Source organism: Gorilla gorilla, chromosome 5, assembly GCF_029281585.2.
Source record: "Gorilla gorilla gorilla isolate KB3781 chromosome 5, NHGRI_mGorGor1-v2.1_pri, whole genome shotgun sequence".
Taxonomy (NCBI): Eukaryota; Metazoa; Chordata; class Mammalia; order Primates; family Hominidae; genus Gorilla; species Gorilla gorilla.
The window spans coordinates 38,328,354-38,355,391 of NC_073229.2; the positions used below are offsets into that span (position 1 = coordinate 38,328,354).

The 27,038-nt window shown below is 38.3% G+C and overlaps 1 protein-coding gene across 2 annotated transcripts in view; it reads left to right on the forward strand.

Annotated features, from left to right (window-relative positions):
• CDKAL1 (CDKAL1 threonylcarbamoyladenosine tRNA methylthiotransferase) overlaps positions 1-27,038 on the forward strand; it is a 695,935-nt gene that overhangs the window by 87,806 nt on the left and 581,091 nt on the right. For both annotated transcript variants that reach the window (XM_019030135.2, XM_055391283.2), the window contains exon 5: positions 19,840-19,924. In XM_019030135.2, the coding sequence (XP_018885680.1) occupies positions 19,840-19,924 (85 nt within the window). The remainder of the gene's footprint in view (positions 1-19,839; positions 19,925-27,038) is intronic.

A 27,038-nucleotide genomic window follows, 5' to 3' on the forward strand; every position in this document is an offset into this window, starting at 1 on the left:
TAGAATAGAAATACCCTCTTGGTAATAATGCAACAAAATTCTGTCTGTAAGGCTTTTATGCTTTTTGGCACAGGTCATATGATTGTGGTTTAGGAAATATACTCACCTCCTCTCTTCATCTGTTTTCTGAGTCCTAATGTGATTTCCCAGAATACCTAGCACATATAATTCAAAAAGACAATATTTGTCTTTGCTCTGGTTGCAGTAAGATAAAACTCTGAAGAATTCTGGGTTAAGATGTTACAGAAAGTTAATTTCCAGGAAAAATTACTCTATTGGAGAAGGTATAGCTCTTTCTAAGAGTATTCCATAGATGAGGCTGGTATCTGTTTTTGTAACTCTATTCTTACATATTCTATTCCACTTCAGCAAACTTCTTTTGAGTATATTATAAAACTCTTAAATTTTTTACCTGGGTGCTCTTATCTATCAAATATAAAAAAGCCATTAGAGAAAAATGTATTGGTGACTTCAAATAGTTTAGTCAATACGCATCCATTTTGCATTTTTGGCGTTGGTTAGTTGAAGAAGAATTTCAATGGTGTGTGTTAGTCTTGTGTGGCTCTCATAGTTATCGCCTGGGCGGTATGTGGAATTCACTAAATGAATTGAAAAGTTCTGAATATCTCTTTAACTTATGACAAATCCCTGAAAATCAGTGCTTTCTGATGAGTCAAACTATATAGGTAGTATTTAAAAAGTCAACATATGCTATATGGGACAGTTTAATAAGCATTTAGAGTATTTGGCTCAAATGTGTTCTGTGTACTTTAATCCTCTTCTGTGATTTGTAATATTTAGATCCATTTTCCCTATTGGGTTAGGTGGAAATAAGGCATTGACAGTCAATGAATTGCTTTTGGGTAGAGCTCAACATAAAACAGATTTTGCTGTAGTAAAGATTATAGATTATCATCTTAGAAGAAAATGTAGACTGTTATGTGAAAAAAAATGGCCAGATTTTGTAAGATTGTAATTGGGAAACTCTGCACCCCTTTGACCAATTTTAACTTATTACTCTTTCTTACTAGCTTAGGCTTAAAACAATAATGCTGTCTGCAAGATCTGCCTTTCTTGTGATCCCCCCATCCCCAGCCATTAAATTCTAACTAGGATCTATGTTTTCTTCTCTGGAGTTACTTTTGGTGGGTGGTGGAGGGACCCACGGATGTGAATAAGTTCACTTTCCCCTACTTCTTTTATTTTGTAATTATTTTACTTCTAAGTTCACTTTTGTTACATTTTTTTCTTCCTTGAGTCACTGAGTTAGAGTTAGTCTCATTGCTCAGAAGCCCTCTTCCTTTATAGCTTCTTGTTTTCCAGTGCCTCTGTTATATGCAGAACTTACCTTCATTGCCTCATAAATATTGGTGTTAGGAGACATCATCCCTCATCTGTCTCATTTTGCAAATAAGCTTCCTGCTAGAAAGTTGGCTAGATGGAAGCAGAGACCTTCACTAAAACCTTGATCCTCCTCTGTTTTCCCAGCACATAGTAGGTGCTCAAAAATACATGTTGAATGAGAGAAAGGAAATGAGATCCAGAGAGGCTAAGTGAAGTAATACATGAGAATATGTAACATGTAATGTCATGAATGTATGTTATGAAAGTACTAAAAGGCTCCAGAAATGTTAGTTATTTGTTGTTAGTATTAGTGTAATAGTAAATCACCATTAATAATATTTTAAAACTTATTACTAGATGATATAGAGATACTTTTCATTGTATGTAACAGAACACCCAGTCGATAGTGACTTAAACTAATGAGGATTCATTTTTACATTTTGAGGGTAGATATCTGCCAACATTGACTTAGCTGCTCTGTAATGGAAGGGCTATTGTTCTGTAATTTTCTTGGCCTTTCCTTCCTTGTTGCAAGATGGATGCTTCTGCTGTAGGCATCACCTTTCTGTTTGAAGCACCAGGAAAGGGCATGGATCAACAACAGCATCTCTGTTTTACCAGGGAACCAAAAGCCTTCCTGGAAGCTGTGTAGTGCAACAGTCTTCCCCTTAAGTCTTATGGCCAGACTGTTTCACATGGCCACCTCTATCTGGAAGGAAGGCTGTGAAAGGGAGTTGGCTTTTCTAGCCTCTAATGTAGATGGGGAAGGGAGAAGGAGTTTGGAAATACATTCTGGGTTTGCTGCAAAATCTACCTCTTTGGCTAGCCAAAATCTGAATATATCCTTCTTATGAATACATTTTATAGAGAATTCAGTCACCATCTCTCCCAGGGAGATGATACCTGTTCTTATACATACTTGCATCTACTTCAAAGTCCAGAATGTCTGCTTGATACATAGTTTTCTCCATCAGGTCTAGTTGTAGCTTGTTGTCCTCTGGTGACCTAGAACTAAGAAGACAAATATATACTTCCAGCACATCAAAAACTACTAGATAAAGGAATGAGATAACTCAAATAAATCTTTTCCTTTAGAAAAGGGGAGAATTAGAAACTCAAAATAGTCATTGGTCCACAAATATACCATACTCTGTAGGATAAGAATATTGAAGATTTCCTGTTGTGTCAGTGAGCGAAATTCCTTAAACAATCTGCTGTACTTATTTATGATCCCTGGGAGGTTTCCCTTGGTCACATCTGACCAGAAAGTATTGATTGGTGTAGCTGTATAATAAGTCAGGTAGACCAGTTCCTTCCACATTATTCTTTTCCAAATTGTTTTGGCTATTTTAAGGACTTCCCCTTTCCATATAAATTTTAGAATAAGTTTGTTTATGCCTACCGAGAACCTTGCTAGGATTTTTGATAGGAATTATGTTAAAGTTATACATCAATTTGAGAAGAATTGATATCTTTACTATGTTGAGTCTTCCAATCCATGAATCTGATAAGTTCCTCTGATAATTTGGAGAGACTTTAATTTTTTTCAACACAGTTTTATAATTTTTAGCATGTAGATCCTGTGTATGTTTTGTTAGCTATACACCTAAGTATTTCATTTTCTTTGGCGCAAAGAAGTATAATTGGAATGGCATTTGCCTTTTAAAATTTGTTTCATTTGCTGTTAGTATACAAAGGCCATGATTTTTGTTTGTCAATCTTAAATTCTGTGACCTTGCAGAAGTCATTTTATTCTAGGAGTTTTTTGTTGTTGTTGTTGTAAATTCCTTGGGATTTTCTAGATAGACAATCATATTATCTGTGAAAAGAGACAGTTTTATTTGTTCATTTCCAATATATATGCATTTTATTTCCTTTTCTTGCTTCATTTTCCTGGCTATAATTTCTTGTACTATGTTGAGTATGAGTGGTGAGGGTGGTCATCCCTACCTTGTTCCTAATCTTAGGGAGAAAGAATTTGTCTTTCAATAAGTAAGTCTGATGTTACCTCTGGGATTTTTTGGTAGATGCTCTTTATGTGTTTGAGGTAAATCTTGTCTAGTTCTAGTTTTTTTGAGTGTTTTTACCTTGAATAGGTGTTGGATACTTTGTAGATATTAAAAATACTATGAAGGGAGACTGGATTATTCTTTTTTAGCTGGAAATAGAGTAGTATGTGAATTAGAATGATAAAGTCTCACTGTTGTCTCAGGCATACAATACTTAAGGCACCAAAGACATTAACTGGCTCTGAATCAACTTCATGTATTTCTCTATTTAGGGAAAGATTTATTAACATAATTACATGTGACTATTCTTTCTTATTTTGGCTTTTAAAATAGATGTTCCTTTAACATAAACATTTTTAAAAAGCATACTTTGTCAGTATCTTTGTTGGTTCTGCCACTGATATTGTTCCCATAAAACCAACCCTTATTTTACTATCAGGGAAAAAAAAATACTTCATGTGGTTAAAGAGTCATGTTGTATGTTTTATAGTGCCTTCCATGCTCTTGCAATTTTCCAGTGACAGCTATATATTCTTATATTGCAGAGCAGCCTGCCTCTTTAGTCTTCATTTCAAAATAAAACCAAAAAGAAGAAAAAATTACAGAAATGTTAAGAATAGTACAAAACCCTTTTTTTTGTTGTTTTTTGCCTTCTGAGTCATTTGATAGTGAGCTGTTTACTTGATGCCCCATCATCCCCAAGTACTTTATTGTGTGTTTCCTATAAAATCATTCTCCTACGCAACTACGACAAAGCCATCAGCAACAGGGAAATAACACTTAGGCATTACCACCACCTAATCCTCAGACTTCATTCATCTTATTCCCTTAATGTCCTTTATGGCAAAAGAAAGGATTCCCTTTGAAATGTCTCTTTAAGATTTCTTTAATCTGGACTAGTTTCTCTCTCTTTACTTGCCTTTATATCTTTGACATTTTTTGAAGAGTACAGGCCAGTTACTTGAGTGATTGTCCCTTGATTTGGCTTTCTCTGATGTTTTCTCATGAGTAGGTTCAAGTTATACATCTTTGGCAGGAAGATCTTCAGAAATGATGCTTTTTTTCTCTCTCAGTGCATCTTATCAAGTAACACCTGACTTTGATTTGTCCTATTATTGGTGATGTTAACTTTGATCAGTTGATTAAGGTGGTGTCTGCCAGGTTTCTCCACTGTAAGGTTATTTTTTCCTCTTCGCAGTTAAATGTATTTTGTGAGGAGGTTCTTTGAGGCTATGTAAATTTCCCCTTCCTCTTCAAACTTTCACCCCTCTTGAATTCCTGTGCTCTGCACCTTGCTGTCCCTCTATAGGAATGCCCTTTTCACCCTTTCTGGTTCTAACACCCAGCAAAGAGGCTCTTCTGAACCTGCACAGGCCATCGTGCTGCCTGGGAGTGATACCTCCCTCACTCCATTTCTGCTCTCCTGCCCAATACGGATGCCCTTTTCACCTCCTGGTCTTTGACACCCCAGACCAGGCTGCCTTGTCATGCAGATGCCCATCCCATTGTGCCGCAGCTCTGTCACCCTGTGCTGGTTGCCCCCTGTAGAGATGCCCCATGTTCTTCTTGGGCTCTGAGACCCTGTGCTGGGCTGCCTGTCTTGGTGGATGCTCTCACCCTGCTCGGACTTTTTTATTTTTTATTTTTGAGATAGAGTCTTGCCCTGTTGCCAGGCTGGAGTGCAGTGGCACGATCTTGGATCACTGCAGCCTCTGCCTCCTGGGTTCAAGTGATTCTCTTCTCTCAGCTTCCTTAGTAGCTGGGACTGTGGGCACCCACCACCACACCTGGCTAATTTTTGTATTTTTAGGTAGAGATTTGTATTTTTAGATAGAGTTTCACCATGTTGGCCATGCTGGTCTCAAACTCCTGACCTCAAGTGATCCGCCTGCCTCGGCCTCCCAAAGTGCTGGGATTACAGGTGTGAGCCACCACGCCACGTCCCTGCTCAGACTTTGATACCTTATGCCAAACTGCCCCTCTTTGTGGCCAGCCCAGCCCTCCTTGTGTCTCTGGCATTGATAGCCCATATTGATTCACCCTCCCATACAGAGGCCTTCCTCATCCTGTGTGTGCCCTGACACCCTCTTCCCCTTGGATGGGCTCTGATCACGTTTCCTAAGGCTGCTCTCTGCCTTCCCCCAGCTCAGCCACCTGCTTTTATCAGTCCCACCTATTGTCTTTATGCTGAATTTGTCTAGAAGGTAGGGAGGTAAAAGGAACTGCAGTCCCTCTTGATATTCTTAATCAGCCCCCTGTTGTTTGCTTTTTCACCTCTTTTTTTTTCTATCTTTTCATGAAGAGTGGTTAGAGATAATTTATAACATTTGAAATGTAAAATTATTTTCTTAGAAAAAACCAGGTGGCTATAATCCTTTGAATAAATGTGCAAAGCCTGATGATTTTGGATATTTTCAAAGAAATAATCCCTGAATATGGGAGTGAAGACATCCCATATCACAGTACCTAATGTCAGATGGCAAATAGCTAGCATAGAATCAGCTTGCTTCAGTTCAGCCTGTAGAGCCAAAGATCCATCCTGGCACTGCCTTCTGGTTTCCAGCTTAAGACACCTCTTTGCAAGTCACAACATCTCTTTCTATTTCTGTTTCCGCATCCATAAGATGGGGGTTATAAATACTTAGGTCATGGGGTTGTTGGGGAGCTCAGATGAGATAATGCATTTGAAAATGCTTTGCAAGTGGGAAAATGCTATGCAAATGTGGTTATTTAGTTCTAATTTATTACCTAGTCAAAATTGAAATGTATAGGAAATTAAGTCAAGCATTTTAATTGCACTTGTGATTTGTAGGCAAATTCCCTCTGAGTCATAAGGCAGATAAAAGGTCGGCATGGTTTTGTTTTTGCTGCCACTTGAAGTCCATTGTGTTGTCACTATTACTCAACCAGGTAAACACTCCTCTTTTGAAGTTCTGCCCACCTCTTATGCCTCTGTGACATACTGCCACCTTCTAGATGATTTTTACCTCTGGTGTACAACTGTCCTCCCTCCCCCAGTGCCTGTTTTCTGTCATCTTTGGTGACATCAGCTTCATTGGCCTTAACATGAGTTCTTTCATGCATCTACAATTGCTTGTGGCACAGTTCTGCTTGCATATATCACTGGTTAGGGATCTCAAAGTGAACATGTCTAATGCTCAAGTTACACTCTTCTCCCCTGACCTGCTCCTCCCTAGAGCTTCCATTTATGTTACTGGTGTCACTCTTTGTATTAGCCTTGTAGATTGGAAACTTTTAACTCTTCCCTCTGACATCTCCCATGTCTAGTCAGTCAGTAAGTTCTTTTATTTTTGCAACCATCTCTTCTCCACTTGAGCATCTATTTCCCCATAATTAATGGTGTATTCCTTTAAATCTAATCTCTGAACTCTTAAAATAGCCTTCTTCAAGGCAAATGTTAGAACCTCAGCTTGCCAGGTCCCAGACTGGTCCTCTGCTGAATAATTGGATGAAAAAGACCATGGGGCCTAAGTCAGTTCTCTGAGTCAGCCCTTCCGGATGAACCAGTCAGATGTTACAGGACATGTCTCCAGAGACCTGTAAAAACCTCTAGATGGTAGGGTTCAGGCTTGGGGAAGAAGACTTACCATGTTAGGCCCAAACTCATGCCTGGAAGCATCTAGAATCTGAAAGGACCTGTTCTGTATAGCATGAATTCCAGTATCTAAATATAGCAACTGTAAACATTTTGGTGCATTTTCTTTTATTTTTTCTTTTGCATGTCTATAATTATACTGTATGTGTTCATTCATCACATCTGTTAAATGAAAACATTTTAATGATATTTTAGTAAGTGTATTTTTAAAATTGGTGTGTAACACGGATGCCCCTTGACTTAGGGTGGGGTTACATCCTGGCAAAGTGAAAATTCATATGTTGGAAATGTGCTTAATACACCCAACCTACTGAACATCATAGCTTAGCCTATCCTCTCTTAAATGTGCTTGTACACTTAAATTAGCCTATAATTGGGCAAAATCATCTGGCAAAACAGTCCACTGTAGATTATTAGTTGTTTACCTTCTTGATCGTGTGGCTGACTGGGAGCAGTGGTTCATTGCCCAGCATCTCGAGAGAGCGTTGTAGTGCATATCACTGGCCTGAAAAAGATCAAAATTCAAAATTTGACACATGGGCTCTACTGAATGTATATTACTTTTGCACCATTGTAAGGTTGAAAAATTATAAGTCGAATCATTGTAAGTTGGAGACCATCTTTGCTTCAGAGAATGAAAGATTGCTATCCATGTTTCTGTTAGAACAAGAAGATCCCTTCCAAGAAATACCAGACTCTCTGTCAGAGCTTAACCCCAGCTTCTGCTGAGAGTGTTTGTTTAGTGTTAATTTTTGATTGCTGACAACTAGTCTGTTTTTCTCCTACCTCGGTCATGATGCCTACTCATTAAGTTACCTTTCTGCTTTCTTGGTCTCGCTTGTTTGTTCATTCATGTATTTATTCTTTTATTATTCATTCTTCAATAATAATAGCATAGTCTCTTCTGTCTCCTGAGTTTGGCTCTGAAGACTTAAAGATTGCTTAGTTCATCGAGGGACTATTTATTTTTGAATCGTTGCCAGGATGTACCACGGGCCCATCTGTGGGCACATAGGAAGCAGTGCCTTCCTTTTTGAAGAGAGTAGAGAAAGCTTCCTGGGGGAGGTGACGTGTACACTGCTCTATGAAAGATGAGTAGCAGGAGTTGGTTAGGGCAGACAGGTGGAAGATACATTTAGGCAGTGGGCACAGAAATGAGAACAGTGGTGATGGTGTGGCTCCAGCTTACCTCTAGGTTTTTGTTTTTGTTTTTGTTTTTTAACAGCTTTATTGAGATAATAATTCCTATGCCATGAAATTCACTCATTTGAAATACACAGTTTTCAGAGTCAATTTAAAACATTTTCAATACCACACAAAGACACTCCACATCCTTTAGCTGAGCCCCCTCAGTCCTCCTATCCCTCTCAGCCCTAGGCAATCACCAGTCTACTTTCTGTGCTATGGATTTGTCTCTTCTGGACATGCCTTTGAGGTAGAATCAGACAACCTATGTTCTTTTGTGCCTGACCTCTTTCACTTACATAATGTTTTCAAGATTCGCCTATGTTATGTGTATCAGCACTTCATTTCTTTTGATTGCTGAATAATATTCCATTGCATAAATATACCACATTTTATTTATCCATTTATCACTTGATGGACATTGGGTTGTTTCTGCTTTTTGGCTATTAGGAATAATGCTGCTATGAACATTGATGTACAAGTTTTTATGTGAACACGTTTTCATTTTTCTGGGGTATATACTTAGGAGAGGAATTGCTAGATTATATGTTAACTCTCTGTTTAACAATTTGAGGAATTGCCAGATTATTTTCCAAAGCAGCCAAACCATTTTACATTTTGATTAGGAGCATATGAGGGTTCCAGTTCACGTCCTTGCCAACAGTTACTACTTTTAAAAAAGTATAGCCATCCTAGTAGATGTGAAGTGCTATCTCATTGTGGTTTTAATTTGTATTTCCCCAATGGCTAGTGATGTTGAGCCTCTTTTCATGTGATTGTTGGCTATTTATATGCCTTTGGAGAAATGTCTATTCAGATCTCTTGCCCATTTTAAAATTGGATTATTTGTCTTTTTGTTATTGAGTTGTGATAGTATTTTCTTTTTAATTATGAAATTGGTAGTTGTTTTGACCAAGTAAGTTTGCTAGGTCAAAATCTAGAAGTGGTTCTTATATTGGAGATAGTATTCTGCAGATTAATCTAAAGATCTCTTTTAAGATGTCTCTTTAAAATTCTATACTCTAGAATTGGTGCTGATCCTGGAAATGTACCATTCTGAGCAGATGACTTGTGTTATTGATTTGTGCCAAACAACTAAGGGTTGTGTATAATCTGAATGGAAAGCAGATGTTTTGGCAGTTTGCTAGTGAGTGGTTTTCTCTTGGTTAGGGCCTGCTCCTTTACTAAATAGAACTATTTTCAGTGTATCACTTCTCAAATATTTGAATAAGGAAGGAGATTTTTGGGGGACATACAAATTTATGGATACAATTGAATTTTTTGAACAACTTTATTATGTGTAGTAAATTCTCAATAACGACTTATTTTCTTTTTCATCAAAATAAATGTTTAACTAGCTGCAAATAGTATGTATCTTATTGACCCAGTTTTCAATTATGCATATGTACAGATTATCTATGACTATTAAAACAAACTCTTGCTTTCTAGTTTGTTGCTAGTTCCCTGAATTGCCTTAATGGAAACCACAGGGAGAAAGGAGATTATTGCAGTGGTCCAGGTGTGACATGATGGCTTATACATGAGTGGTAGTGGTAGTAGTGATAAGTAGCAGATGTATTTCACATTATTTTGGAGATAAAATACATTGGGAATTGTTGGATTTGCCATGGAAGATGGTGAGGGGAAAGGAATGATTAAACATGATTCCAGCCAGGTGTGGTGGCTCATGCCTGTAATCCCAGCACTTTGGGAGGATGAGGCAGGAGGATCACCTGAGGTCAGGAGTTTGAGACCAGCCTGACCAACATGGTGAAACCCCGTCTCTACTAAAAATACAAAATTAGCCAGGTATGGTGGCTCATGCCTGTTATCCCAGCTACTTGGGAGGCTGAGGCAGGAGAATTGCTTGAACCTGGGAGGTAGAGGTTGCAGTGAGCCAAGATTGCACCACTGTACTCCAGTATGGGCAACAAGAGCAAAACCCCGTCTCAAAAAAAAAAAAAAAAAGAAAAAAGAAAAAAAGGATGATTCCTAGGGTTCTGGTTTCACCATTTGGGGAGATGTGCCATTTATGGAACTGTAGAACACTGGAAGAAGTGAGGTTTAGTCATTTGCTTATTAGGTCTCAAATCCAATTCTCTGACCCTCTCAGTCCTGTTTTGTATTGCATTTCATAGGTATCCTTACCATTCGGCTTTTGTGAGTAGATCTGGACAATTGGAGGCGCTGATGGAAGACTGGAGGGTAGGAGTAGGGAGAAGGTAGGGTATTTTTCTCCCTCCCTTTTTACTCCCAGTAGTGTCCCAGGAAGTGGCAGTTTCATTCCTGTGGCTTCAGCTGTCAGGGAGCTCCTTCCTTCCTTTGTAGTCCCTGGTCCCAAAGGGCAACTCCTGCTATTCTAGCCCCTGTCAAATGATCCCAGCTATTGGGCTCTTATAATACAGGTTGAGTGTTTTTTATTCAAATGCTTAGGACCAGAAGTGTTTTTGATTTTGGATTTTTTTTCCCAGATTTTGGAATATTTGCATTATACACTTACTGGTTGAGTGTCCCTAATCCGAAGATCCAAAATGTTGAATTGCCTTTGAGCATCCTGTGGTTACTCAAAAAGTTTCAGATTTTGGAGCATTTTGGATTTCAGAGTTTTGGATTAGGGATACTCAACCTGTACCACCTCTTCTAGTGGGTCTCCCCAGCCCTTAGGCTGGTAGTAGCTTCCTGCTGGGAAAAGGGAGGAAAGATTTTCCTCTGTCCTCTTAAGGTCTTTGGCTGAGTCTGAAAATCAAATTGCCAAAGACAGATTAACAGAAGAAAAACATTCAAATTTATTTAAGTTTTATGTGACATGGGAACTTTCACAAGGAAATGAAGACCCAAAGAAACAGTTAAACTTTAGTATTTTTTATAGTAGGTTTGAAGAAGAGTGGAGAGCCATGGAGAAATATGGTAGGGTAAAAGAGTGTGATCTAATGGTAATAAACTGGGGGAAACATAGTAGGACCTGATTTTGCCAGATTCTTCTGTGTCCCCTCGTCTTCAGAGATAAGGATGTTCCTTTCCTCTGGGTATAGGGAGGGCATGTCTCAGATGAGGGTCTTATAACCTGCTTCAGGGGAAGGTCAAAAATTTTCTTCTAGGTTTTATGACTTGTTTCAGGGGAGACAAGAGAGACAAGGTCAGAGAGACCTTCCTGCTTCTGCTATTTTTCAGATCTCTTCCGTTTAAAATACTCACTATGTCGAGGTGGTATATTTTGGGGTAGTGTGCTCTGAGCCCCATCACTGCTGTTGTTCATTTTGGCGTTCCTTCCCATTTCCTGTTTGGAGTCTTGGATCTTCTATTGCCGTGTAACCACATTTCTCTGTTAATTTGTATCTGTTTTAATGCTTAGAGTGGTTTCTTTTTTCCTAACTAGAACCTGATGAATACAGGGTGAAAATTTGGGAGTTCAATTTTGGAAATTATTTGTGTCAAGTTTAGTATTTCTGTGATGCATTCCAGTGATGTTCTTAGGTGAGTTGGATAGTGAGCTCAGATGCGTGTGTGAACTAGAGGTATAAATTTGGCTATCATCTCAGCCAAATGGTAGTATTTCAAACCATGGGAGGGATGGATGGGATCATCTAGTACACAGAAGAGAAGGGAATCCAAATCTAGGTCCTCTGAAACTCCGAGTCCTGAGAGGTGGGATCGGGGAGGGAGATGGATAAAGTAGAAAGGCCAGGGAGAGTGATGCTGTTGATAACATAAAGAAAGGATTGTTGGCGGGGTGAAGTGGCCCATGCCTGTAATCCCACACTTTGGGAGGCTGAGGCGGGTGGATCATCTGAGGTCAGGAGTTCGAGACCAGCCTGGCCAACATGGTGAAACCCTGTCTCTACTAAAAATACAAAAATTAGCCAGGTATGGTGGTGTATGCCTGTAATCCCAGCTACTCGGGAGGCTGAGACTGGAGAATTGCTTGAACCCGGGAAGCAGAAGTTGCAGTGAGTGGAAATCGCACCACTGCACTCCAGCCTGGGTGACAGAGTGAGACTCCGTCTCAAAAAAAAAAAAAAAAAGAAAAAGGAAAAAAGAAAGGACCGTTTCACTGCTTTGTGCATTCTGCCAAATGTTTATGGTGTCAGTTACCTTGATGAAAGCAGTTTTAGGGACATGGTGGGTAGTTGAGGGTCTTCACCAAAATGAAGTGGTAGATGAGTGAATGTGAGGTGACAGAGTATAGCTCGTGCATAGAGAGAGTTCTTTCGAGATGTTTGATAATGAAGGGGGAGTAAACAAATGAGGAAGGCCAGGCACAGCGGCTCACGCCTGTAATCTCAGCACTCTGGGAGGCCGAGGCGGGAGGATCACTTGAGGTCAGGAGTTCAAGACCAGCCTGGCCAATATGGTGAAACCCCACCTCAACTAAAAATACAAAAATTAGCTGGGTGTGGTGGCGGGTGCCTGTAGTCCCACCTACTCGGGAGGCTGAGGCAGGAGAATCGCTTGAACCTGGGAGGCAGAGGTTGCAGTGAGCCAAGATTGTGCCACTGCACTCCAGCCTGGGCAACAGAGCGAAACTCTGTCTCAACAACAACAAAAAAGAAATGAGGAGATAGCAGGAAGATGTATTAAGAAAAGCTACAGTTTTTATGATTGCCTTTTACTTTAAAAATATTTAATTTTTAGAATAGTTTCTAAATGAAAATAGAAGTCATACAAGGAAAAGATTTCCTCTTCTTTCCCATTAACTCTTTTTTACTCCCTTCTCCCAGCCCCAGCATGTAGCCACTGCTATGTGTTTCTGGTATACATCCAAAAAAATTTTATGTAAATACCGGCGAATGTGATTATATATTCTAGATTTTCCCCTTCTTATCCCTAGGGATAGCCTACTGTATATATTTTTATTGTCTTATTTTTTTTCTCTGAATAATATGACCTGGAGATCTTTCTGCATTGGAACTTAGAGGTTATTCATTTGTTTATAGGAATATTTGTTCTGAAGGTATTAAAATATTTGTAACCAGTCATTTTTTACTATTACGAATAATACCTGTATGTTTGCAGTAGACTAACTTCTTAAAAGAGGAACTGCTAGGTCTGAGAATATGCACCTGCCATTTCAGTAGATACTGTCATATTACCTCCTTAAGTGGCGATCTGGTATCTATGCCCACCAGCAAAGCATGAAGAGTACTGTTTTCTCACAGTTACATCAGTATAGTGTGCTATCAAACTTTTGGATTTTTGATAGTCTGGTAAGTGAAAAATAGTATTTTTTTTAAAAAAGTGCAGTTTTAGTTTTCATTTGTTAAGAATGAAGTTGAACATCTCTTTGTATGTTCAAGAACCATATGTGTTTCATTTTTTTCATGAACTCTCAGTTCATATTTGTTGCCCGTTTTTTTCTATTAGCTTTGGTCTTTTAAGTTTTTGAGTTTTGTATGTTAGGCCTAAGGGCCTGACAGCTCACTGTGGCTGTAACATTGCTTGTAAGATGGGCCTGGTGAGCAGTGGTTTTGGATTGGGACATGGTGGCTGGATCATGAAGGGCCCTGGAAAGTCCATTTGGTGTTTATATAGGCTCTTGGTTTATAAAACTTTTTTTAACTTACAGAAATAGTGTCTTATTAGAGATTCTTTTTTTTTTTTTTTTTTTTTTTTTGAGACGGAGTCTCACTCTGTCGCCAGGCTGGAGTGCAGTGGCGCGATCTCAGCTCACTGCAACCTCCAACTCCCTGGTTCAAGCGATTCTCCTCCCAAGTATCTGGGATTACAAACACGTGCCACCATGCCCAGCTAATTTTTGTATTTTTAGTAGAGATGGGGTTTCACCATGTTGGTCATGATGGTCTCGATCTCCTGACATCATGATCCGCCTGCCTCGGCCTCCTAAAGTGCTAGGATTATAGGCGTGAACCACCGCGCCCGGCCTAGGGATTCTCTAGATGCAGTAACTTCTGAAATAATTATATGTCAAAATCGATAGAGCAATTTAATTTGGAATGAGGATGGGGAATATTAATAATGTTCTTTTCTACATGGTAAGTACAATGTCTGTCTTGTACCTGATTTGACTATGACCAGGCCTACTTAGCTGTGGGGTAATAGCCATAATTAATTTTCAATAGTTAGTGGTAGAGCTTTGCCAGCTATTATTTTTCATTTAAAAGAAAAAATCGTCTTTCATATAATGAACAGACTTCAAGTTGACCCTTGGTTTCCTCATCTTATTTCTATGAAGCACTCAGGGGGCTATTTTAAGAGAACAAACTCATTATACATGTAATCTCTGAGAATATCTGCTTCTCCCTAGTAGCTTCTATTTCCTTTAGTCAGAGACTCACTCTACAGACACCACCACCATACAAAGGACCAGTTCATACTCTTGAGAATTTCAGAATGGGAGCATAGGTACTCTTTGTCAATGTCTTCCTTTCATTTCTCCTCTACTCTTTCCTCCTTTTTCCCCCTTTTTCTGCTCGTTCTCCCAGTACTCCAACCCTAGCTGGCTAAAGGAGAATACTTTATCATGAATCACTTTTATTCCTTTTAGAAAACAGATTTTGAAAACATGGTTACTCCATGCTGAGCATTGTGTAAGTCCAAATAAAGAAAAATAAATGAAATGTAAAGAAAAAAATTAATCTATTGACCAGAATTTTTATTTTGTTTTCTTTTTGTTTTTTGAGTTGGAGTCTCGCTCTGCCGCTCAGGCTGGCGTGCCGTGGTGCAATCTCGGCTCACTGCAACCTCCGCCTCCCATGTTCAAGTGATTCTTCTGCCTCAGCCTCCCGAGTAGCTGGGATTACAGGCATGTGCCACCACGCCCAACTAATTTTTGTATTTTTAGTAGAGATGGGGTTTCACCATGTTGGTGAAGCTGGTCTTGAACTCCTGACCTTGTGATCCGCCCGCCTTGGCCTCCCAGAGTGCTGGGATTACAGGCTTGAGCCACCGCGCTGACCATTTTCATTGGTTTTAAGAAGTTATTTTTCAAGTTGTACCTTAAGGGTGCTTTCAAATTCTCTTATTAAAGCATACTCTATTCTCAGTTTTTAGTAGGCAGTCAATGATTTGTATTATGTAAATAAACCGTCTGGATATGGGTAAACGTACTGCACACTGAAAATGTTTGCACTTGACTTGTCTTCCAGAGTTCTGTGGTAAAGAAACTCTCAAAACATGCTTTTGGGTTCAAGACAATCAAACTGTTTTCTCCCTTTGTTTTGTTCTTACTGAATTTTTATTTGTATCAGCCTCCATACCCTCCTTACTTAAATCCATGAATAGACTCCTTTTATTGTTTTGTGTTGTTTCTTGGGTTGATTTTCAAATGGAACAGTTGTGTAAGATAAAGGTTTGTTCTCCTGAATAGTGTTGATGTGAACCGTGCTGTCTCTTCTATAATGCCACCATTATGCAGAAGCCTGCAGGGGGAAGGGCAGATTGGTGGTTGTGAGAGTCTGCCTGTGCTTTAGGGTAATAATCCTGCATTCATTATTAATCTCCCTTTGCTTCCATGTCTCCTGCTCATTACCAAAGGCCAAGACATGACATGTTCAAGATCTTAGAAATTTTGAAAATAGCAGAACGGCTGCTTTTGAAGCCCGATTATTAGTCTTAGAAATGACAACTGCAAGGCCATGTAATATTACTTATTTTAGTTTTTAGATATTGTCTACATTGTTTTTTGATCAATAGGCAAAGAGCCACTAATGAGCCATTATAATTTCCTTAAATTCACAGTCTCTGGAGTCAGTTTGTCTGGGTTTGTAATCCCTGCCAACCCTCTCACTGTGTGATTCTAGGCAAGTTACTTTTCTTTTCTAGACCTTAGGTTCCTCCTCTATAAAATTGGAATAAAAATGAAGGTCAACATGGGAGGATTACATGAAAAAATGAATGTGACAGGCCAAGTTTATTGCTGGATATATAATAGGTACTCAATAATGTTAGCTATTATCGTTATTACTAATCAGATTTTTATTACCCTGGATTTAAAAATAATTTTTCTGTATATAAAGAAATAGTTTGGAAAGTAAAGTGTTTCGATTACAACAATAGTTTATTTCTCTTGTTGGTGACTATTATATTCTTGGTTCAGTGAGTCCAAAAGCTTTTAGCAGGCAAGGGAAAAGTCCCTTGGAAAATGTATATCAGGTCACTGTTTTTCTGATGGATCACAGCAGGAAAATAGTTTATGTTCTCACCTTAAAATAAAAGGAAGCTATTGATTCCAAGCTGTATGGAAAGGGAAACTTAAAAACATTTAAAAAGCGTTGATAAGTTTTTTAAGGGAAAAAAGGGCAATGCATGCTTTTAACAATTCAAACAGTACAGATAGATATAAATTAAACATTCATGTGTCCCTTCTCAGGATTAAGCATTAAAAAATTATAAAAGTAGTATCCATGCAAGTTTAAAAAAAAAGAGAAAGAATATAAAAGATGCACATGAATACAATATTGGAGCCCACTGAACCTTTATCTTGCTTTCAAGGGCAAACCAGTTTTTCATGTATACTTCTATCCATTTTCTTTGCTTAGAACAGAATTTCCCTTTTTTCTTTTTCCTTTGTAAAACACAAAGTAGATACTAGACATATTCTTCTACACCTTGCTTTGTTTCTTCTGATAATATCACAGAGATTGTTACAAATTGGCACTTAGAGATTTATGTTGCTTTCTAAACAGGCATGATATTTCAGCTGCAGTCCCGTAATTTATTTAACCAGTGTCCTTATAGTGGATATGTAGGCTTTTTATGTTTTTTGCCTTGTCAATAATCTTCAATGAGAATTACTTATTTATATATGTTTGTGTGTGTGCGTGCGTGTGTGTACACATGTGTATGGGTATGTGATGTAAGTATCCTACAAGCACATGTAGGAGAAATTCTGACGTGCATATATATTTGCTAGTTTTTTCTACTTTGCCTTCCAAAGAGTTTCATCAGCGTAGCCTGCCATCAGCAGAGGGAGAGGTTGCCAGTTTTCCCATTCTTTTGCTTGCACTGGATAGTATCGCACTTAATATTTTCTATTTTGATATGAGAATATAGGATCTCATTTTGTTTTGCATTTTAAAATTATGCGAGATCAGTGTATATCAGGATAAATTCCTAATAGATCCAAGATATAAATGCAAAACCATATGTGTATTAGAAGAAAACATGGGTGAATTACTTAGTAATTTGGGAATAGAGGAAATGTTCTAATAATGACTCAAAATCCATCAGCAATAACAGAAAAGAGTGACACATTTGCTATTTTAGAAATAAAAAAGTATGAAGAAACTATAAAAAAGTAAAATGACAAACTGGAAAAAATATTGTGACTTCTATCATAGATATAGATAGGATTGATATCCTATGTGGCGTATGTGTATGAGTAAATTAAAATTTGAGATGAAAATAACTATTAGCCTGATAGAAAAATGGGCAAAAAATAGGTACAGATGAAAAGATGAAAAACAGAAAAAAAAAAAAAAAACACTGTGAGGGGCCCTTATGCGTGAAAAGGTGCCCAGCTCACTCATAATAAGAAAAATGCGTGTTACACCCTCAGTGTTGTTTTTCACCAGATTGGCGGAAGTCCAAAGTTTTCATAGCAGACTCCAGGGTCAAGGCTGCAGGTAAAGGGCACTCACAGGCCCTGCTCATGGGAGTGCAAAGTGGCACACCTTTGTGGAGAAGAATTTTACAGTATGTAATGGAATTTCATGAGAATTTATCCTCTGACCCCACATTCCCACCTTTTTGGACTCGATTCCAAAAGTAATCTGGGAAACATAAAAATGACGTGTGTACATTGCTACTCATTGCAGTACTGTTTGTAATAAAGAAAGACTGTATGCCACTGCCCTCCAGCCTGGGTGACATAGTGAGACTTTGTCTCAAACAACAACAACAACAACAACAACAACAACAACAACAACAACAACAACAACAGACTGTAAATAATAAGATATTGAAATCTAGATTCCATCTGGCTAGCCTGAAGTTTGCAGCTCTCCAAAATAGATCTGATATCCCAACTTCGGCATTGGCAATATTTGGCTTATGTGCAGATGGTTTTCAGCTGCATATCAGAGGTTATGAGCACTCTAAGGGGTTCTAACGCTCAAATCTCGAAGTAGGTGGAGTTCTTTCTTGGGCACTCTCTAAGTTGGTGCCTTCTTCCTACCTTTCCCTTCCCTGGTCCACTCTTGTCCATCTGCCTGGCCCTTCTTTCCTTCAGTGCCCTTCTCTAATATTGCTTCTCCTTCTAAGGCATTGGAGGACCTGGCATGAATGTTCTAAGGCAAGATCAGAAGGTGTTAACCTCTTAGCAGGTATTTGCTCTGATAACCAGATCATCTAAAAGCGGTAGTGTGTTTGTACATTTATTTTATTATTTATTCCACCTCCACTTATCCAAATTAATGTATGAAATTGGGATGTATCTTAAAATTGATAAGAACTTGCATTTAACTTCTACCCCTCTGGAAGAGTTTTTGCAAAGTTGATGGTGTTTCTCATAGTTGATGGCATCTTAGAAGCCCAACAATGTGTGCATAAGGGGGTGAGCCATGTGGAATCACCATTATTTATTGGCAAATAGCCATAGACAGTTTTCCTTCTCACTTTTCATTTTTAGTGAGTTTGTTTTCTGTGTTATTTCATAAATAAGGCCTCTGCTGGGTGATTGTGGGTTGGCTCAGAGCTGAGAGAACAGGCATGCCCGCCACCACACCCGGCTAATTTTTGTATTTTCAGTAGAGACAGGGTTTCATCATCTTGGCCCAGCTGGTCTTGAACTACGGACCTCATGATCCACCCTCCACAGCCTCCCAAAGTGCTGGGATTATGGGAGTGAGCCACCGCGCCCGGTAGAATTTTTTGGCGTGTGTGCCAAGTTACCAGAAACTCTGATGTGCTTACCAGTCCTCCCACCTAGTGCTCTTATTTGAATCTTCCTTCCTAGGTGGAGAATCTACACATAGACATCTGTATGTTCTCTTAGTTCATGTCATTTGATCTTAGCTTCTGTTCTTATACAGATACTGTTGAAGGTGCTGCAGTTTTCAATTTTGGTTTTCCTTTCTTTATGGTAATCCTATTTTAATATATAAGATCCTTTCAGGCAACTGAAGTATGCAAGAGTCAGGTGGAATAGTAGCAACTTTAGGTATTAAAAATTCATATAATAAATATGATGGATTTGGATTATTTGTTGCATTGCCAGTGAGTTTATTATAGTATCTAACAATATTTAATCAAAATGGTGATAGGAATAAAAGGCCCACTTTGAGGTAAATCATTAATTTTTAAGGCAGACAAGTTATGTTTTTAAGAATTTCTCAAGCTGAAGAATATTCAGTGTACACTCTGTGCCTGAAAAAGCTTAACACATAATCCACAAAGGTGAAATTGATTTGATACTCAGAGGTAAGATTAGGGCAAGTTTCACTTTAGTTTGTGGAAATTATTAGATAGTACTGTCAGGCATTGAAAATAAAGGAAGAGAATGCTTATCCTTACATTTTAAGTGAAAAGATATAGCATAGATTACACATTTTTATATTTATTGTTCACAAATATTTCCATGTTCTAGCAATTTTCTACTGTGTTGTAATTGCCTGTTCATTTTACTCCACTGTTTTTCTCTCCCCTACCACAGCAATCCCAGTGCCACTGGATATTTTTGAATGATTAAGTGTGCTACTTACTTCTTTTTTGTGTTCATTTTTTTAATAGAAAATGCATCCGATGCAGATTTATGGCTCCTGAACAGTTGCACTGTAAAAAACCCAGCTGAAGACCACTTTAGAAACTCAATTAAGTAAGTAGAAATTGATTTTTTCCTATTTTGTATAATCAAAGTAAGAATTGATACCAAAAGATTAGCTTTTTAAAAATGTCAATATAGATATTTAGTTTATATTAAAAAAGTATGAGTTGGACTTTTAAGATTATACTATTTTGAATTTGTCTGATACAGAATGATGCTTTTTTTATTTTTTATTTTTAAATTAAATTTAAATTAAGTTCTGGGGTACATGTACAGGATGTGCAAGTTTGTTACATAGGCAAACATGTGCCATGGTGGTTTGCTGCACCTATCAACCCATCACCTAGGTATTAAGCCCTATATGCATTAGCTATTTATCCTGATGCTCTCCCTTCCCCCGCCTCCTAACAGGCCCAACTGTGTGTTGTTCCCCTCCCTGTGTCCATGTGTTCTCATTGTTCAGCTCCCACTTGTAAATGAGAACATGCAGTGTTTGGTTTTCTGTTCCTGTATTAGTTTGGTGCGGATAACGGCTTCCAGCTCCATCTGTGTCCTTGCAAAGGATGTGATCTCATTTCTTTTTATGGCTGCATAGTATTCCATGGTGTATATGCACCACAATTTCTTTAGTCTGTCATTGATGGGCATTTGGGTTGATTCCATGTCTTTGCTATTGTGAATAGTGCTGCAATGAACATATGTGTGCATGTATCTTTTTAATAGAATGATTTATGTTCCTTCGGGGATATACCCAGTAATGGCATTGCTGGATCAAATGGCGTTTCTGGTTCTAGGTCTTTGAGAAATCGCCACACTGTCTTCCACAATGGTTTAATTAATTTACGTTCCCACCAACAGTGTAAAAGTGTTCCTGTTTCTCCACAGCCTCGCCAGCATCTGTTGTTTGTTGACTTTTAATAATCGCCATTCTGACTGGTGTGAGATGGTACCTCATTGTGGTTTTGGCTTGCATTTCTCTAATGATCAGAGATGTTGAACTTTTTTTCATGTTTTTTTGCTGCATAAATGTCTTTTGAGAAGTGTCCATGTGCTTTGCCCACTTTTTAATGGAGTTGTTTGGTTTTTTTCCTATAAATCTGTTTACATTCCTTATAGATTCTGGATATCAGACCTTTGTTATGTGGATAGATTGCAAAAATTTTCTCCCATTCTATAGGTTGTCTGTTCACTCTGATGATAGTTTCTTTTGCTGCGCAGAAGCTCTTTAATTAGATTCCATTTGTCAATTTTTGCTTTTGTCGAAATTGCTTTTGATGTTTTCATCATGAAATCTTTGCCTGTGCCTATGTCCTGAATGGTATTGCCTAGGTTTTCTTCTTGGGTTTTTGAAGTTTTGGGCTTTACACTTAAGTCTTTAATCCATCTTGAGTTAATTTTTGTATAAGGTGTAAGGAAGGGGTCCAGTTTCAATTTTCTGCACAAGGCTAGCCAGTTTTCCCAGCACCATTTATCAAGTAGGGAATCCTCTCCCCATTGCTTGTTTTTGTCAGGTTTGTTGAAGATCAGATGGTTGTAGATGTGCGGTCTTATTTCTGAGTTCTCTATTCTGTTTCCTTGGTCTATGTATCTGTTTTTACACCAGTCCTATGAAGTTTTGGTTACTGTAGCCTTGTAGTATAGTTTGAAGTTGGGTAGCGTGATGCCTCCAGTTTTGTTCTTTTTACTTAGGATTGTCTTGGCTATATGGGCTCTTTTTTGGTTTCATATGAATTTTAAAGTTTTTTTTTCTAATTCTATGAAGAATGTCAGTGGTAGTTTAATGGGAATAGTATTGAATCTACAAATTACTTTGGGCAGTATGGCCATTTTCATGATATTGATTTTTCCTATTCATGAGCATGGAATGTTTTACCATTTGTTTGTTTCCTCTCTTATTTCCTTGGGCAGTGGTTTGTAGTTCTCCTCGAAGAGGTCCTTCACTTCCCTTGTTAGCTGTTTTCCTAGATATTTTATTCTTTTTGTGGCAATTGTAAATGGGAGTTCATTCATGATTTGGCTGTCAGTTTGTCTATTGTTGCTGTATAGGAATGCTTGTGATTTTTGCACATTGATTTTGTATCCTGAGAGTTTACTGAAGTTGCTTATTAGGTTAAGAAGTTTTTGGGCTGAGACGATGGGGTTTTCTAGAAATAGGATCATGTCATCTGCAAACAGAGACAGTTTGACTTCCTCTCTTTCTGTTTGAATACGCTTTATTTTTTTCTCTTGCCTGATTGCCCTGGCCAGAACTTCCAATGCTGTGTTGAATAGGAGTGGTGAGAGAGGGCATCCTTGTCTTGTGCCCGTTTTCAAAGGGAATGCTTCCAGCTTTTGCTCATTCAGTATGATATGGGCTGTGGGTTTTTCATAAATGGCGGTTATTATTTTGAGGTCTGTTCCATCAATACTTAGTTTATTGAGAGTTTTTAACATGAAGGGATGTTGAATTTTATTGAAGACCTTTTCTGTATTGAGAAAATCATGTGGTTTTTGTCTTTAGTTCTGTTTATGTGATGAATTATGTTTATTGATTTACGTATGTTGAACCAGCCTTGCATCCAGGGATGAAGCCCACTTGATCATGGTGGATAAGCTTTTTGATGTGCTGCTGGATTTGGTTTGCCCAGTATTTTATTGAGGATTTTTGCATTGATGTTCATCATGGATATTGACCTGAAGTTTTCTTTTTTTGTTGTATCTCTGCCAGGTTTTGGTATCAGGATGATGCTGGCCTCATAAAATGAGTTAGGAAGAAATCCCTTGTTTTCAGTTGTTTGGAGTAGTTTCAGGAGGATGGCTTTTTGAAGGGTTTTTTTGTGTGTCTATCTCCTTAAGAGTAATACTTTAATGGGAACTTTTCTAATAAGTAATTTCAGTATTTGTGAAGTTAGCTAATAGGTGATTTTTGAGTATTTGTTAAGTGTTAACTATGTGTTCTTCTCGGAGAATCAATGCATACTTTGTGAAGTTGCCTGACACAGTCCTTGCCTCTTTTCCCTGCCCATTAGCACTGTTCTAAGTGCTACAGTACCTGGCTTTCAGCGGAATTGCACTTTGTTGAAGGGAGGTGGGCATATTAAGTCCTTGCTTCTTTCTTTGTTCCCTCAAGTTAACGTGGAAGAAGTATCCTTTTTTTCACATTTTCTCTGAATCTTATCTCCATGGGTCTTCTTAGAAACCTTCTTCTAGAAATTATTTCCTCATTCCATATTTCCAACCTCTCCAACTCCCCTGGAACCTTTTCATTGGTATTTAAACATACCTAGGTCTAATCGGCCCCCTGTGCCCCTGTTAGCTATTGTCCTACATTTTTTCTTGCCTTCCCAGCCAGACTTTTAAAAATTCTTCTCTTCTTAATTTCATTCTTATACTCATTCTTTTTCCCCTTTATTGGTTTTATTGTGAAATATATTAAACATACATTAGCTTTTATAAAACACATACAGTTTAAATAATAATAAACACTTAAACATCTGCCACCCAGTGTAAGAAGTATAGCATTGTCAAGACCGTAGAAACTGCCGTGTTTTCAATCATAACTCCCAAGAAGTAACCTTTATCTTGACTTTTGTGAGTCATTTCCTCACTTTTATTAGTTAATGTATCATCTATTAAGTATGTCTTTAAACAGTGTGTTGTCTTGTTTAGCCGTATTTTGAACTTTATCTGTTGAACGTATACTGTTTGTGTTCTTCTGAGATTTACATCTTTTTCTCAGCATTACGCTTTGAGATTTATTCATGTTAATGGGTGTAAATTCATAGAATTTGCTACAATTTATTCATTTTATTATTAATAGAGTTTTGAATTTTTCCCAGTGTTTTGCTTTCATGGACATTCCTGCTATGAATATTTTAAACATGTTTTCCGGTGCACATGTGTAAGAATTATTCTAGAATATGAACCTGGGAGTTGAGTTACTGGGTAACATATCTGTGTACATTCAAACTTTATTAGGTAACGCCAATTTCTTTTCATGAATGGATGTAGTAGTGTGCATTCTCACCAGTAATGGATGTGTGCATTTGTTGTTTTCCGTTTTTGTCAGCACTTGATATGGCCAGACTTAAGTTTTTGCAAGTCTGTTGGTGATGATGGTATTTCGTTTTGGTTTTAATTTACATTTCCTTTTTTTCTTTTCTTGAGACAGGCTCTCACCCTGTCGCCCAGGCTGAAGTGCAGTGGCAGGATCTCGGCTCACTGCAACCTCTGCCTCTTGTGTTCAAAGGATTCTCCTGCCTCAGCCTCCCGGGTACCTGGGATCACAGGCGGGCGCCACCACACTCGGCTAATTTTTTTTTTTTTTTTTTGAGAGGGAGTCTCACTCTGTCACCAGCCTGGAGTGCAGTGGTGCGATCTTGTCTCGCTACAACCTCTGCCTCCCGGGTTCAAGTGATTCTCCTGCCTCAGCCGCTCGAGTAGGTGGGATTATAGGCGTGCACCACCACACCCAGCTAATTTTTGTTTTTAGTAGAGATGGAGTTTCACCATGTTGGCCAGGATGATCTCAATCTCCCGACCTTGTGATCCGCCTGCCTCGGCCTCCCAAAGTGCTGGGATTACAGACGTGAGCCACTGTGCCTAGCCAATTTTTTATATTTTTAGTAGAGATGCGGTTTCACCGTGTTGGCCAGGCTGGTCTTGAACTTCTGACTTCAAGTGATCCACCCACCTTGGCCTCCCAAAGTGTTGGGATTACAGGCGTGAGCCACCGTGCCTAGTCAGTTTTTTATATTTTTAGTAGAGATGTGGTTTCACTGTGTTGGCCAGGCTGATCTCGAACTTCTGACCTCAAGTGATCCACCTGCCTCGGCCTCCCAAAGTACTGGGATTACAGGCGTGAGCCACTGTGCCCAGCCTTTGTTGCATTTCTGTGATCATTAATGAGTTTGGGCTTTTTAAAATAGATCTATTGGCTATTTGGATTTTACTTTTTTGGTAAAATGGCTTCTCAGGTCATTTGTCTATTTTTCTGGTTTTTTTTTCATTTTAATCATTTATTTGTGGCCATATATTATGTGTCTTACATATCCTAATCCTTAGATATTATACACGTTGCAAATATCTTCTCCCAATTGTGGCTTATCTTTTCATTTTCTTTTGTGGTATCTTTTGATGAAGATAAATTCTGGTTTAAAGTTTATTAATCCTTTCTTTTTGGTCTGTGTTCTTATTGTTTAAGAAGTCTTTTCTTACTCTGAAGCTATTAAGATATTTTCCTATATTTTCTTCTAAAAGTTTCATGGTTTTACCTTTTACATTTAGGTCTATAATTCATCTAGAGTTGACTGTTATTATTTTTTGTTATGGTATCAGAAGGGGTCCAATTTTATGTCTTTCTCTGTAGATAACCAATTGTTTCAGTATCATTTATTTAAGTTCTATTCTTTCTTCTTTTATCTGTGCATTGCCCACCCTCTCATATGTTGAGTGTCCATAGATGTTTGAATCTATTCTGGGTCCTCTATTTCATTCCTTTGATCTGTTTCTTTATTCTGGTTCTTGTTCTACATAGTCATAAGTAGTACAGAGTTACATTAAGGCTACCTATTTGATAGTGCTAGTACCTTTTTGTTCTTCTTTAAGAGTGTATCTGTTTTTAAGTTCAACAAGGAATACTGTTGTGTGTTTGTGATTACGTTTAATTTTTAGATGATTTTGGGGAGAATTCAATCTTCACAATTTTGAGTTATCCAACTCTTCTATCCTGACTTTTTAAGGATTGATTCTTTTCTTTCTATAGCTCTTGTGCATCTTTTAGACTTTTTTCTCCCAATGTAGATATTGAATTATTCCAGTGCTTTAAGAAAATAAACTTATTCTTTCTTCTTTTGCCTGCACAGTATGTACTTTATATTTTTATACTACTGTAAATGGTAAACTTTAAAAATTTTTCGTTTTCTGTTTTTACTGCCTTGGTCAGGGACTTAGTTGTAGTAGCAATGTGAAGGATGGTTGTGTGTAAGGAAGGGTATAGATCAGGAGTCCAGTGAGGACAGAGTGGTTGTAGTCCAGGTACAGAGAGGATCTCATCTAAAGTGGAGGTGTTCAGAATTGGAAGGAATACATTGACTTGAGATGGAAGAATTCTTTACATCAGGGGTCTCCAACCCCTGGGCTGTAGACCTGTACTCGTCTGTGGCCTGTTAGGAACTGGCTGCACAGCAGGAATTGAGTAGTAGGCGAGCAAGCATTACTGCCTGAGGTCTGCCTGCTATTAGATCAGCAGCAGAATTAGATTCTTACAGGAGCACAAATCCTATTGTGAACTGTACATGTGAGGGATCTAGGTTGTGCGCTCCTTATAAGAATCTAAACTAATGCTTGGTGACCCGAGGTGGAACAGTTTCACCCCAAAACCATACCTCCCACCCCCGGTCTGTGGAAAAATTATCTTCCATGAAGCCGGTTCTTGGTGCCAAAAATGTTGGGGGGACCGCTGCTTTACATATTCCACGTTGTCCAAGATGACTGTAAGGTCTCTGGCTAGAATGAAGTGAGGAATTCTAGGAAGGGAGTTATTAAGAGATGACATGTTTTGGTTTTGAATGTGCTGTATTTGAAGTTACAGATAAATATTTTAATAAGATAATGAATATACTTGAGCTTTATTGAGTGTCTTCTATGTGACAGGCAGTGTTCTAAGTGCTTTAGATGAATTAGATATTATCTAGCTTAATTCTTGCAGCCTATCAATGAGTTGTAGATTCCATTTGTATTCCTGTTTTACAGGTGAAGCAGCATCTGTTTTACAGATGAAGGTCTCTAAGGCTGTTCAGTTCATAAATGGTAGAGGTGGGATTTTAACTGAGGCAGTCTGACTAGAGTTTGTGCATTTAACCATTTTATTACTGTGCTTCCTGGATAAAGATGTCAAGTATGTGGTTGCAGAGTCGAGGCAGATATCAAAGAGGTCAACACTAGAAATACAAATTTAATATTGTTTGCATAGAGTTGATAGTTGAATGTGATGTCATCCTTAATTCAAAATGGAAGAAGGAACAGAGGAGTTCTTACCTGAGCGATGGCAAGAGGCAAGGGAAGGGAGGGTGGAAGAGGGGAGTTAGGGTCACGTTTAGGAGCAGAAGAAGGACGAATTAAACTAAGGCAGAGAACGGTATTCACCAGATGCTGTTCATTTTCAGAGAATGCTTTTTTTTTTTAA